Source organism: Prionailurus bengalensis, chromosome D1 (assembly GCF_016509475.1).
Source record: "Prionailurus bengalensis isolate Pbe53 chromosome D1, Fcat_Pben_1.1_paternal_pri, whole genome shotgun sequence".
Taxonomy (NCBI): Eukaryota; Metazoa; Chordata; class Mammalia; order Carnivora; family Felidae; genus Prionailurus; species Prionailurus bengalensis.
This window is the reverse complement of record NC_057346.1, coordinates 1,265,983-1,278,267: the sequence shown is the minus strand read 5'-3', so window position 1 is coordinate 1,278,267 and position 12,285 is coordinate 1,265,983. Positions and strand designations below refer to the sequence as shown.

The window sequence follows — 12,285 nt, the reverse complement described above, 5'->3', positions numbered from 1 at the left end:
CTGCTTGCTGACCACATGCCCAGCCACTCTCTCCTCACATCCAGAGAGTCTCTGGGATCCCCAGCCCCAAGATAACTACCATGAATCCAACAACACTCCTGCATAAATTAACCTGGCCCCAGCATCTGCCACACCTAGGAAATGGAAACCCACAGGTAACTGCTGTTCTCGAACTTCAGGATCAAGCTTCCCTTCCTTCCCCTAGACCAGACAGCTTGGCAAGAGTAAATCTCTGACCAAAAAACCCCAAGAACAGAGAAGAGCAAGTTGCAATTGTTTTTCTGTTGCAGGACACCGCCACCCCACCGTGGAGTCCCACATCGCGTTGTGGCGTTGCACAAGTCTCTGAGCATCATTAACCCGTGTTGCTTCATGTTGCTGATGGGGCAATTGTTCAAAACACAGCTTTTATAAGAGACCAGAAGAGGACCGTGAGGGACATCCGATCCGCTGAACTCAAGGGTACCCAGGAGGGGAGGACCCTGCCCCAAGGGCCAGAGCAAGGCCAGGATGGCGGTGCTTGCGGGAAAGGCCATGTTCAGTCTGACGATGCTTCTGCCTCTGCTCTCGTTCCTTCTGCACCTCTCCGGGGCCTTTCCGGTACGTTGGGAATCCCCGGAAGAGGAGACCACGCAAGTCGTTCGGGTAAGTTGACAATCCGGCAGGCGCGTGGTTGACGCGCCGCTTATTAGGAAATCGTGTGGGTTGTTTCTTCTTTCTAGTTAAATCAGCCCGAATGGAATTCTGCAGTTTCTTTGTTTGAGCTTGTCGTGCCAGGGGTTTGGAGGGCCCCAGGCGGGGCTCTTCGATCCCAGGAAAAATATCGCTGTTGGGCTCCCTCCGGCTGGGGAGCCGTTGAGCAGGAACGGTTTTAACTGCAAGACTAGATGATTTTCTTTCTCGCAAACCTAAGATTCCCCCGTTCGCTTATATGCAGCCCAGTGACTCCATGTCCGGTGTTGTCTGTACGGACTTGTCTTCGCAGCCAAAAATCTCAGGGGGACTAGAGAGCGTGAGGACAGGAAATCAGGAGGAACTAGAAAGCAATGCGTAGTGCAGTGAGATTTCCTACTCCAGATTCTGAGGCTGTCTACGGATTATTCCGGGCACCATCAAAGCCAGACCCATAGCTTTCCCCGTCATCCCACAGCACAAGAGTCAGGCCACATTTTGAAGAAGCACCGGGAACGCTGTCACCGATTTGTCACGTGCAGTTTTCTTAGCATTGCGGTTGTAGAAAAGCATTCTTTCTTTTGCTTTTTCCCTTTGCTTTGTTCTTGAATATATCTTGCAGTGAGAATACTAAGCCCCAGGCGAATAGCGAGAGCTCACGGAGTGCTTACTCCGCACAAGACACCCCACTAAACGTTTCCCCAACACTGTCTCATGTCGACCTCGCTGCAGCCCTGCAAGGGGGGATTATTGTTCCCACTGTGGACACTAAAGTGAGTCTTGAATCACTTCTGTGATGCGCCCCAAAACTCAGTTAATCTAAGGCAGAGCTAGTATTCGAACCCCAGCCTCTGTGAATCCCCCTTTCCCCATTTCTGTGCTCTGTCGTGTGCCCCTGGCCCCTTCCAGAGGATCTGCGGTGGATAAGAGGCTAATGCCGATGATGGTGCCGTTGCCCCAAACCTATCCGGAGCTCTCGTGAAACTGTCCGTTCTCACTTGAGAAGCATCCAGAAGGTCTGGGACTTGAATGGGCGTCTCGGCAATTTCCCTCCACGCACGCACTTGCGTTTCTTAGCGACAGGGACTAAACCTTCTCTAGAGGAGCAAAAAGATACGTAAGAGAGACTCTGCATTGATGCTACTGATACCTTAAAACATCAACAAATGCGGGGGCACCTGAGCGGCTCGGTCGGTAAACGTCTGATTTCAGCTCAGGTCACGATCTCACGGTTCATTAGATGGAGCCCCACGTCCCACTCTGCGCTCACAGTGTCAGCAGCGTCTCGTTGGGATTCTCTCCCCCTCTCTCTCCGCCCGTCCCTCCTTCTGTCAAAATAAATGAACTTAAAACACTTCAAGAAATCAGGAAGGCCTAGCCAGTCTCCTGACTGCATACGAGCATCTTGCACGCGGCCTTGGACCTCAACCCTTATGGAATACCTGTTTTTATGTTTTTTAATTTTTTTTTAACGTTTATTTATTTTTGAGAGAGAGAGAGACAGAGCATGAATGGGGGAGGATCAGAGAGAGAGGGAGACACAGAATCTGAAACAGGCTCCAGGCTCTGAGCTGTCAGCACAGAGCCCAACGGGGGGCTCGAACTCACGGACCGCGAGATCATGACCTGAGCTGAAGTCGACCGCTCAACCGACTGAGCCACCCAGGCGCCCCATACCTGTTTTTATGTATAAACATTCCCGGGAGCGCCGAATGGAGGGGCCGTGCTGACCAAGGGACGGCGTTCTCTCAACGCCGGGCTGCAACTCTGTGTTTGCTCCCGTGACTACCAGCTTGTTAGACGGTTGGGAGTGACTTAGGAAGGACGCCGGGAAGCCCGAAGCACCGACGGAGGTGACTGAGCGAGTCCCCTCATGTGTGTGTCTCGGCCCAGAATTACCTGGAGAGGTTCTACCAGCTGCCGCGGGGCGGATACCGGTCCAGATGGAGCAACGGCACCAGTGTGGTTGTGGACAAGCTCAGAGAGATGCAGCGATTCTTCGGCTTGAACGAGACGGGGAAGCCAGATGAGGAAACGCTGGAGATAATGCAGAAGCCGCGCTGCGGGGTGCCTGACAACGGGGACTTCATGGTGACCCCGGGAAACCCCAGGTGGAAACATACGAACCTGACCTACAGGTGAGATTCCCGAGCTTCGAGACGCGTTAGGGGTGTTCGCAAGCGTGTGTGACGCGCCAGGCGCTGCTCCAGGACATGGGACCCACGGGACCCCGTGTCCCCACCCCGGGGAGACCAGAGTCTAGTGAGTGAGGCCAGGGGGGAAAGAGCAAAGACCCCACAGGCTCTCCTCATCCCAAAGCCTGGAGTTTTCGTGCTCCTCCTCCAAGTCTAAGGGACGATGGCCACATCAGACTGTCCCTCTGTGAACCCCCTTCAGGCCCCGACAAAGGCTTAGTCATTACTCCCCGCGTATCCCGATGAGAACGATCTCCGTCAAATACCACGACCTGCCGAGTCCTGAGTGGAAGGCCCTACATGTATTGAATCCCCCAACAGCCCTCTGAGAGGGGAGCTATGTTACGATCCTCCTCTTAGGAACAAAGACACCGAGTTTGAAGATACGGAGGGACTTATCCACAGCCCCGAGCCCTCATTAGACCCTGTCCAGGGGCAGCGCATCATGTCACTGACCCCCAGGTGGATGAGCTCAGTGTGGTGACACCCCGTGTGCTCATTTTGAAGGATCCTGAAGTACACCACGCAGTTGTCCCAGGCCAAGGTGGAAACTGTCATTAGCACAGCCTTTCAAATATGGGCTAACGCATCATCCTTGACCTTCACCAAGATCTCGCAGGGAGAAGCGGACATCAATATCGCTTTTTACGAAGGAGGTAGGCCCTCCGCCCTCGAGCTCAGTTTTACTTTCCCGAGCTAACCTGAGACTCGGCAAGGCCCTGATACGGTTGTTCTATTTCAGATCATGGTGACAATTCTCCATTTGATGGACCCAATGGAATCCTCGCTCATGCCTTCCAGCCAGGCCCAGGTATTGGGGGAGACGCTCACTTCGATGAACAAGAAACATGGACCACAAATTTTGAAAGTAAGTTAACCAAGGGCATGTCCACGTGCAGCTTCTGAGTGAACTTTGTCATGTTAGCAGCACCACGTAGATACATACAAACATCCAAGGGGTTTTAACATTTCAAACCCACACAAATGGACCTTTTTAAAATTTCCCTACCTCATATTAGGTCAATTTAGGTTTTGAAAAGCCTAAGGCTAAGTACTGACCTTGTTTCCTAGGATATAAATCAAAAGGCTACAGACGACGGGGAAATCCAGCCAGTCCTGTTTGTATAAAGTTTTATTGAAACAAGGCCCCCTTGTTTATGTACCATCTATGGCTGTTTCCATGGCACAACAGCAGAGTTGAGTACCTCCTACAGAAGTACTCACAGAAACCACAAAGCCTAAAATATTTACTATCTAAACCTTTACAGAAAAAGTTTGCTGACCACTGCTTTAGGGTATATCTTTCTTTTCATATTCTGAAATTTAATGATGTTTGGAAAAGGTCCCTATTTTTGGAAATCCAGAAACAATTGGGTTCATTTAGAAACCTATCCCACTTGGAAATGAGCCGCCATCTTTCTTGTCAAGTTATGTCATCTTTGTGGAGCTCTTCTTCAGTGGTGTGTTCCTGGGGACAAACCAAACCTTTCAGGAGAAGACTCGTGATAAGAGTCAGATCACCTGAAGGGAAGGATTGAGAATAAGGACAGGTGTATCTGGACCATGTGGTACTTCACAAGGCCACAAGTAACAATACGCCACAGAACACATTCTAGAAAGTAGGAAAGGAACCTTTTATCCTTGCTTGGGACCTGTTCTTCCCACCATTTTCTCAAAGAACCAAGTTTCTCCCACCAAGTTCTCAAAGAACTTATTCTACCCAAGTCCCTGTGCTAGGAGCTGCCTATACCCTAAGACAGATAACACTCTCCGCTACTTAGATTTCCTAGAGCCCTCCTCACCGGTCCACATGGTCATTCCCTCTTACCTGAACTAAATGACACAGGTTCCCACCTGGACTCTTTACCTCAAGTCTCTGCTCCCTCTAATTTTTCCTAGCATGGCAGCAAAATTTATATATGGAAAGCCTATCTTGGATTACATTACTCTCCTACTTAACCTTGCAGTGTTTACATTTTCTGCAACAAATAATATCCAAATCCCTTTCCTTGGCATTGAAGCTCTCAGTACTGTTACACCCTCATCTTTCATGGCTGTCTTCCTGTGTCGCATGCTGCAGCCACCTTGTGCATTCACCGTTCCCACATGACAGCACCTGCTTTCCAACCTCCCTACATTTGCTCACATTGTGCCCCAAGCCCCCCCTTTGAAAATCTCTTTCTGTGCTATGTCACATGCCACCCCTCTGTTGTCTTGCAGCTGGAAAGGAGGACATTCTCCTCAGAATCCCGACAGTCTTCGTGTCTCTTTCTCTAGCTGCTCTCCTCACTGTTTGGTGCCATCCAAGTTGTTGGCATTCATCTCTCCTTCTAGACTGTGCATCATGACAAATCCCCCACAGTTGCTTGCCATTCAAGGCCCAACACTCAGAGATGTTTTTGGAGATGCATTCATGATTGCAAAAATACAAGGACGTGATGGTCAAGACAAAAATGTCTTGGAGCATGGGTAGAATTAGCGTAGGCTAATTGTCAATAGGAAGTTGAACGTTGTAGTTGGAGAATGGGGCTTGCCCTTGTACCTGGATTTGACCCCAGCTCTACCACTTATTATTGCAAGACCCGTAAGGAGATACCTGAAATCTGTGGGACTCAGTTTCTTTACTGTAAAAACATTTCTAACAATACTTCATACAAATGTTGCGAGGACTAAATAGTATTATACTTCCTAGCATATGGAAAGTACTCTACAACCCTAGTTACTAATGTATAAGAGATAGGTGTGTAACAAAATGCTCAGCCTGTCTGTGAGATGGCCAGACTGAGAGACTCACATCATGAGTGAAATCCTCATGTGTCTGCTGGGCAAGTGAGGAGGTCTTGGACTTGGCCAAGGAACTTGGGTGCTAATTGCCAGGATCGTGAACCTTGGAAGTTTGGGTTCCCAACTGGCAAAGGCACTGTGCTCCTGGAAGTTAGAGATGAGGGAAGGAGCAGTGTTTGTCTGTTTCTGGAGGGGAATCCTTGAAGCTGCTTCGAGAATTCAAAATCTGGGAAGAGCTGGTGCCCGCTGAGACTCTACTGAAGCTGAGGGCTTGGGAGGCTGGAGAGGGCTGCTGAGCATCAAGAGACCATGGTCGCCCTGCCACTATGGTCTCTCAGCCTCAGGTCCACACTCATGGAGTACCAGAATCAGAATGAAGGCAGTTTTTCTTGGTCCTAAGGTTTGATGCGAAGCTCACTTAATCTGAACGTGTAACTCCTACCTTGACTGATTCCAATCTCCATTTCTTCAGAAGCCTGCAGAGAAAATGCAAAAGAAGGCTTGGGCAGTGCTGTTTCTCCAGGAGTTTTTGGCTTGGAAGCTGCATTCCTCGAGATCAGAATTTCCTCCACCCTTGGATCCACTTGGAGCCATTCACCACATGTGCTTGCATTGCAGATTATAATTTGTTTCTTGTTGCTGCCCATGAATTTGGCCATTCCTTGGGGCTCTCTCACTCCACTGACCCAGTTGCCTTGATGTATCCCATCTATGCTTTCCGTGAACCCAGCACCTACACCCTCCCTCAAGATGACATCAACGGCATTCAGGCCATCTATGGTAAGGTTATCGGAAGAACACTGTGGTACACGGCGAGGTGTGGCACATCAAGGATGTTCTTTCCGGTCTTGTCTGTGGTGGTGGAAGTTGGAGGGCTCCTGGGGTCTGTCGGGAAGAAGGTACCGGTCAAATTTGGTGGCTGTGCGCCATAGACTAACGCCAGGCAGGGACACCACTGAATTAGAAGTGCGTGTGGCAACAACAGAGATGGGTCTTTAAAACTTTGTGCTTCGTGGAAAAAAAAAAAACAGAATGATGCATATCACACAGTGTTTAAATTAAACAGTATATGATTCCACATACATTAAAGTGCATATAGGCAAAGAAGGCATTTCAAGAAACATGCCAGCAAGCAGATACATATTGCCCATAATAAAAGTGTTGTCTGTGGAAAACAGAATGGGAATAGCAGTGGAGGATGCAGAGAAAGAAACATCTTTTAAGGACATGGCTGATGCTCTCAGGGAGGGACATAGACAAGCCCAGATCTTATACGTCTCCTCCTGCTGCCTTCCTGGTCTCTAGAGGCTGTAAGAACGAGAAACCCGTGAGAAGGTAGGAGGGTCTGTAAACCAGTGTGGAGCAGAGTTGGGGACAGCAGCACAGAACCAGGCACACCAGGAACCCTAGCTCGGGAACCTTCTCATGATGATAGAATTTTCCAGAAGGAAGAGACCTGCTCTATCCTCCCCAACTCCTTTCCCCAAAAAACACCTCCTTCCTTTTCCCATCAGTGTTTTAAATTCTCTCAGCTACTAGCATAGCCCTTCATTCTACAATGAAAAAACACATGAAAACACAAATACCCATAGGAAAAAAATACTGCTAAAATATGACTTAGGTTTATGCTACAGGTTCAAGGACCAATACCAGTTCCCTTCCTGAAGGTGGGTTTGGCGCGGAAGCAAGAAATGGATCCTGGGTGACAAAAATGTGGAAAGAACCAAGAAGGGGGAAAGGATGGGATTCGGATTTTTTTTTTAATTTTTTTTAACATTTATTTATTTTTGAGACAGAGAGAGACAGAGTATGAACGGGGGAGGGGCAGAGAGAGAGGGAGACACAGAATCGGAAACAGGCTCCAGGCTCTGAGCCATCAGCCCAGAGCCTGACGCGGGGCTCGAACTCACGGACCGCGAGATCGTGACCTGGCTGAAGTCGGACACTCAACCGACTGAGCCACCCAGGCGCCCCAGATTCGGATTTTAAAGTGGAGGGCGGGGAGGGGGAGACACAGAATTCAAATTGTCTTACTTCACAACTTGACCTGGACCTTTCTCTCTAAAAATCACCATGGTTGTTTAAAATAATGATAATAACTTTAAGAGGGCCAAATGTACATTCCCTTCATTGCCTTGTGAGATAGTCTGGTAGGGTTTCTCTTCATGCGGAAACCCTTCCCCTTCTGAGAATCAATGGGGGTACTCCAAGAGTCATACTGGATTGGGCTTTAAAAAGCTGCTTCTCTTTCTCCTCCTCCTCCTCCTCCTCCTCCTCCTCCTCCTCCTCCTCCTCTTTTAAGGACCTTCAAGCAACCCTGTCCAACCAACCGGACCAAGCACACCCACAGCCTGTGACCCCAGACTAACATTTGATGCCATTGCCACACTCCGTGGAGAAATCTTATTCTTTAAAGACAGGTATGCCATTAAACTGCTTCTTCCTTTGACTGACTTTCCTGGCATAACTTAGAACTGGCTTCTAATCAAGTCCCACTTTGCACATTACTCAGCTTTTCCTTTGAATTCTGTGCACGTGCCCCTCATGGGAAAGGACTGTGTTTTCTGGGTCACTCGAAACATCCAGGAAAATTTTTAAAAAAAGAAAGAAACCCTCCAACAGGCATAAACATTCATGTGTTGGTGATAGTGTCACAGACACGGGCTCCACACATGGGTTTACTAGACACAAAACCTCACCCAGTCCCACCCACCCAAATTCAGGCCAGTAAGTGGGAGCTATCCCTTCATAAGCTGAGGGCACATCATCTCCCTGGTTGAATTTTTCAATTTTCCATTGGCTGCTTTGTGATTGCGTAACCACAGGCTGGGCCTACTTGCACCACTTTTGCTGGAATACTCTAGATATTCTCAGTCATTTCTGTAGGGACAACGAGACTAATACAATGAGACTTGTCAGGGTGTGAGGAGGGGACAGGACAAAATGTAATCAGATAAGTTCATGCCTGTGACCTCCCCTAAACACTGAAGCGCCCCCTCCCCCCCACATGAATGACATCCCGTAAAGCCCCGACCCTGTGCTGGTCACTGTGCTGGGAACCGTCCCACCCCCTCGGGGACCGGGTAGGGGCTGCACCCGTGCAGGACCCAGAGAAGCTGCCTACTCGGGCCACCGCATGCGGTCCTGTCCTTTGTGCTCTGCCAGGTACTTCTGGAGAAGGCACCCCCGGATGCCAGAGGTGGAGCTCAACTTCATCTCTCTGTTCTGGCCGGCCCTGCCAGACGGCATCCAGGCCGCATACGAGGACACGGACAAGGACCTAGTTTTCCTATTTAAAGGTAACTGCCTAGGGTTTCATCTTATTTAGGTTGTCCCTGCAGGGAAGGGAAGGCTTCTCTGCAGCTCCCCCCAGCCCCACCCCAGCTGAGAGGAGGTGAGCCGATGACAGCAGGTTATGCTGGCCAGACTTGTGTCAGGAGACCCGGGTTGGGTCCAGTTCCTGCCGATAACCACTGTGTGCACTTGAGCAGCTGTTCCCCCCTCAGGCCTCAGTTTCCCCATCTACAAACTGAGGAAACCTTACTAGACCCCCTGAGTGCTCTGTCAGCCGCATCCCCAGTATAATGTTCTCAGAGTCCCCAAGGCTCTAATACAGTCTCTGCATAGGAGTGTCAGGACGTAGGAAAGACCCAGCTGTGAGGCCCTGAATGTCAGGCTGAGATGCTGGAAATTTTATAGGCGCTGGGGAACCACTGAGGCTATTACAGCCCAATGAACTTGACCACCTTTGTCCGTTAAAGACTATTGTTCCCTTGCTGTTTCTATGATGATTTTACACCAAGAGGTGGTATCGATTTTAGAGGAATGGAAGAACCCTATCTAACATAAAACCTGAATCATTGGCAGGCAGCCAGTACTGGGCTCTGAGTGGCTATGACATTGAGCCAGGTTATCCCAAGGACATCTCAAACTATGGCTTCCCAAGCAGTGTCCGCGCAATTGATGCTGCTGTTTACTACAGGGGAGAAATCTTCTTCTTTGTAAACAACCAGTTCTGGAGGTAAGGTAAACTATTTTTTGGTTAGAGGTTGAAATCTGTATTTACCTTGTCTACAACCACTAACAACCAGCCATCTGAGGGTTTAAAAAAAACCCAGGTGATCTTTCATAGGCATTTTATTTTCATAAAATCATCAGTGTTGCTATGGTCTTTGAAAATGTTATTTTTATAAAGTCAAAAAGCTTCACAATGGTATTGAGATTCTTTTTTTTTTTCTTTTTTCTTTTTTTTTTCAACGTTTTTTTTTTGGGGGGGGGGGGACAGAGAGAGACAGAGCATGAACAGGGGAGGGGCAGAGAGAGAGGGAGACACAGAAACGGAAACAGGCTCCAGGCTCTGAGCCATCAGCCCAGAGCCTGACGCGGGGCTCGAACTCACGGACCGCGAGATCGTGACCTGGCTGAAGTCGGACGCTTAACCGACTGCGCCACCCAAGCGCCCCGATATTGAGGATTCTATGTCAGGGAACAGAGCAAACCTTAATATGGTTCCAGGAAGGGATGCAAAGAAAAAGGCTAATTCCGTTATGAGTTAAATTCTAACACACTCAAGAAAATGCTGTTTGGATGGCCTGAAAAATGTGCTGTCCACATTGGACTTATCACCTCATTAGTGGGGGGAAGGGGGGGAGGGGGAAGAGGAGGAGGGAAGGGAGGAAGGCTGGTTATGCACCAATTAAGTAAATCCACAGGGAATACAAGCTTTTCTTTTTGAAAATCAGGTCGTGATCTCACAGTTTCTGAGTTCGAGCCCCACGTCGGGTGCTGTGCTGACAGCTCAGAGCCTGGAGCCTGCTTCAGATTCTGTGTCTCCCTCTCTCTAGCCCTTCCCCCAGTCACACTCTGTCTGTCTCTCTCTCTCTTGAAAATAAACAAACATTAAAAAAATAAAAATAAGTAAAAAAGAAAATAACAATAACATTGTGCTAGCAATCAAAACCCTGTTTTAGAATTAATGCGACCCACCTATTTTCTAAATAGGAATGTGCCCTTAGGTAGAAAAAAGTTAACCATTCTTAGGCCCAGGAAATAAGACATAACAAAGACTGAATGAGAAAGCATGTGTGAAGGCACTTTGTAAAGTATCTGCACTTTAAATAAAACTGTTATCATTACATACTATATTGATACATGGGACATTTTTGTTTCATCAGATACAATAACCGAAGACAATCCATGCAAACGGGTTATCCCAAAAACATAGCAAGCATCTTTCCAGGAATAGAAAGTAGAGTTGATGCAGTTTTCCAGCAGAATCGTAAGTAGAAAAAAAAAACCCTGATAATAAATTTGTTTACAGTCGTAAAATAGCACGTTTACGTTTCAGTGTTGTATCGGAACAATTTTAATTGAAAATGTCTAAGACCTTCTACGAGCTAATTCAACCCTTGATCTTTTTGTGCTTTTTGGGCAGACGTCTTCCTCTTCTTCATCGGACCCACGTATTATGCGTTTGATCTTAGCGCTCACAGGATTACTAGGGTTCAAAGAAGCAACAGATGGCTTAACTGCAGATAACCCTGAAGCAAAGTCACACGTGTCTGCATCGGTTTCCTACGAATGGAAGGAAAGTCTAGTTTGCAAATTCATTTTACTGTGTCCTATTTATACTTTTCTCACCCATAAGTAATGCCTGCTGTCACTGTCCTCACTGGGCCTGTCTTCCGTGAAAATGCATTTGGAGTAGTCCACCGTCTACAGGGCTGATTCAGTTCTCAGCTATTCCAGCTCAAGAGAGGAGACGAAGCCTTCCTGGTCACCTCAGTGCTCACTATGTTGTTACTCATCTGACTTCTAGAATGCTCGTATATACCTGAGGCTCCTTAAACATGTCTTAATTATATCTGCTATGTACCGTTCAGCACTGGGGTCCAGTGAGACATAGAGCTCGTGAACAACGTAAACAGAACCTCTTGCCTTTACTGAAAACATGGTGCTATTTTCCAGTCTTGGAAAAAAATCCTGTTGACCCATGTGGTGGGTTGAATTGTGTCCCTCCAAGAAAGAGATATTGAAGTCCTAGTCCTAGGTGCCTATGAATGTACCCTGTTTGAAACTAGAGTCTTTGGAGATGCAGTTAGTTAAAATGAAGTTATCCAGGAGCAGGGGGGCCCCGGAAGAAGAGGGTCCCCGCACACACTGAGGGGGACGGTCACGTGAAGGTAATACAGGGCCTGGAATGATGCATCTACATGCCAACAACGGCCAGCACCCATCACAGGCCAGCAAGAGGCAAGGAAGCATCCTTCCCAGAGCCTTCAGAGAAAAGAATTTTATTCTCCTAACACCTCAATTTTAGACTCGTAGCTTCCAGAACTGTGATAGAATAAACTGTTTTTTAAGCAACCAAGTTTGTGATGCTTCCTTCTGGCAGCCCTAGTCCGTCCAGCAGCCAGGACAGAACATCTGCACTTGAGAAAATGAGTCAACACAAAATGACAAAGTTGATTATTGTCACCTTCCCCCGGAAGGGAGCCAGAAGGGCGGTACCACTTTCTCTTCCGCCTCCTCCCTGCTCTGTCCTTTTAGATTCCAAGCAAAAGGGCTAGTAGTTGGATTTCTTCTTCCCCATTTCTTTTTTTCCAGGGATACTCTGGGGGGCACCTGCTACCAG

The 12,285-nt window shown here is 48.2% G+C and overlaps 1 protein-coding gene across 1 annotated transcript; it reads left to right on the top strand.

Annotated features, from left to right (window-relative positions):
• The first annotated feature begins 362 nt into the window (after window positions 1-362).
• On the top strand, window positions 363-12,017 carry MMP8 (matrix metallopeptidase 8). Its single transcript, XM_043579181.1, has 10 exons — window positions 363-645; window positions 2,566-2,810; window positions 3,375-3,523; window positions 3,610-3,735; window positions 6,270-6,431; window positions 7,954-8,071; window positions 8,817-8,950; window positions 9,519-9,672; window positions 10,826-10,929; window positions 11,086-12,017. Exons 1-10 carry the CDS (start codon window positions 511-513, stop codon window positions 11,187-11,189), a joined length of 1,431 nt encoding a protein of 476 aa, XP_043435116.1. The 5' UTR covers window positions 363-510; the 3' UTR covers window positions 11,190-12,017.
• Window positions 12,018-12,285: the final 268 nt, after the last annotated feature.

Excerpts from the sequence above, each read along its gene's own strand:
- MMP8 (XM_043579181.1), top strand. The coding sequence starts at position 511 with ATGGCGGTGCTTGCGGGAAAGGCCATGTTCAGTCTGACGATGCTTCTG. Across the intron at positions 2,811-3,374 it reads CATACGAACCTGACCTACAG|GATCCTGAAGTACACCACGC; the intron begins GTGAGATTCCCG and ends CTCATTTTGAAG. Across the intron at positions 3,736-6,269 it reads ATGGACCACAAATTTTGAAA|ATTATAATTTGTTTCTTGTT; the intron begins GTAAGTTAACCA and ends CTTGCATTGCAG.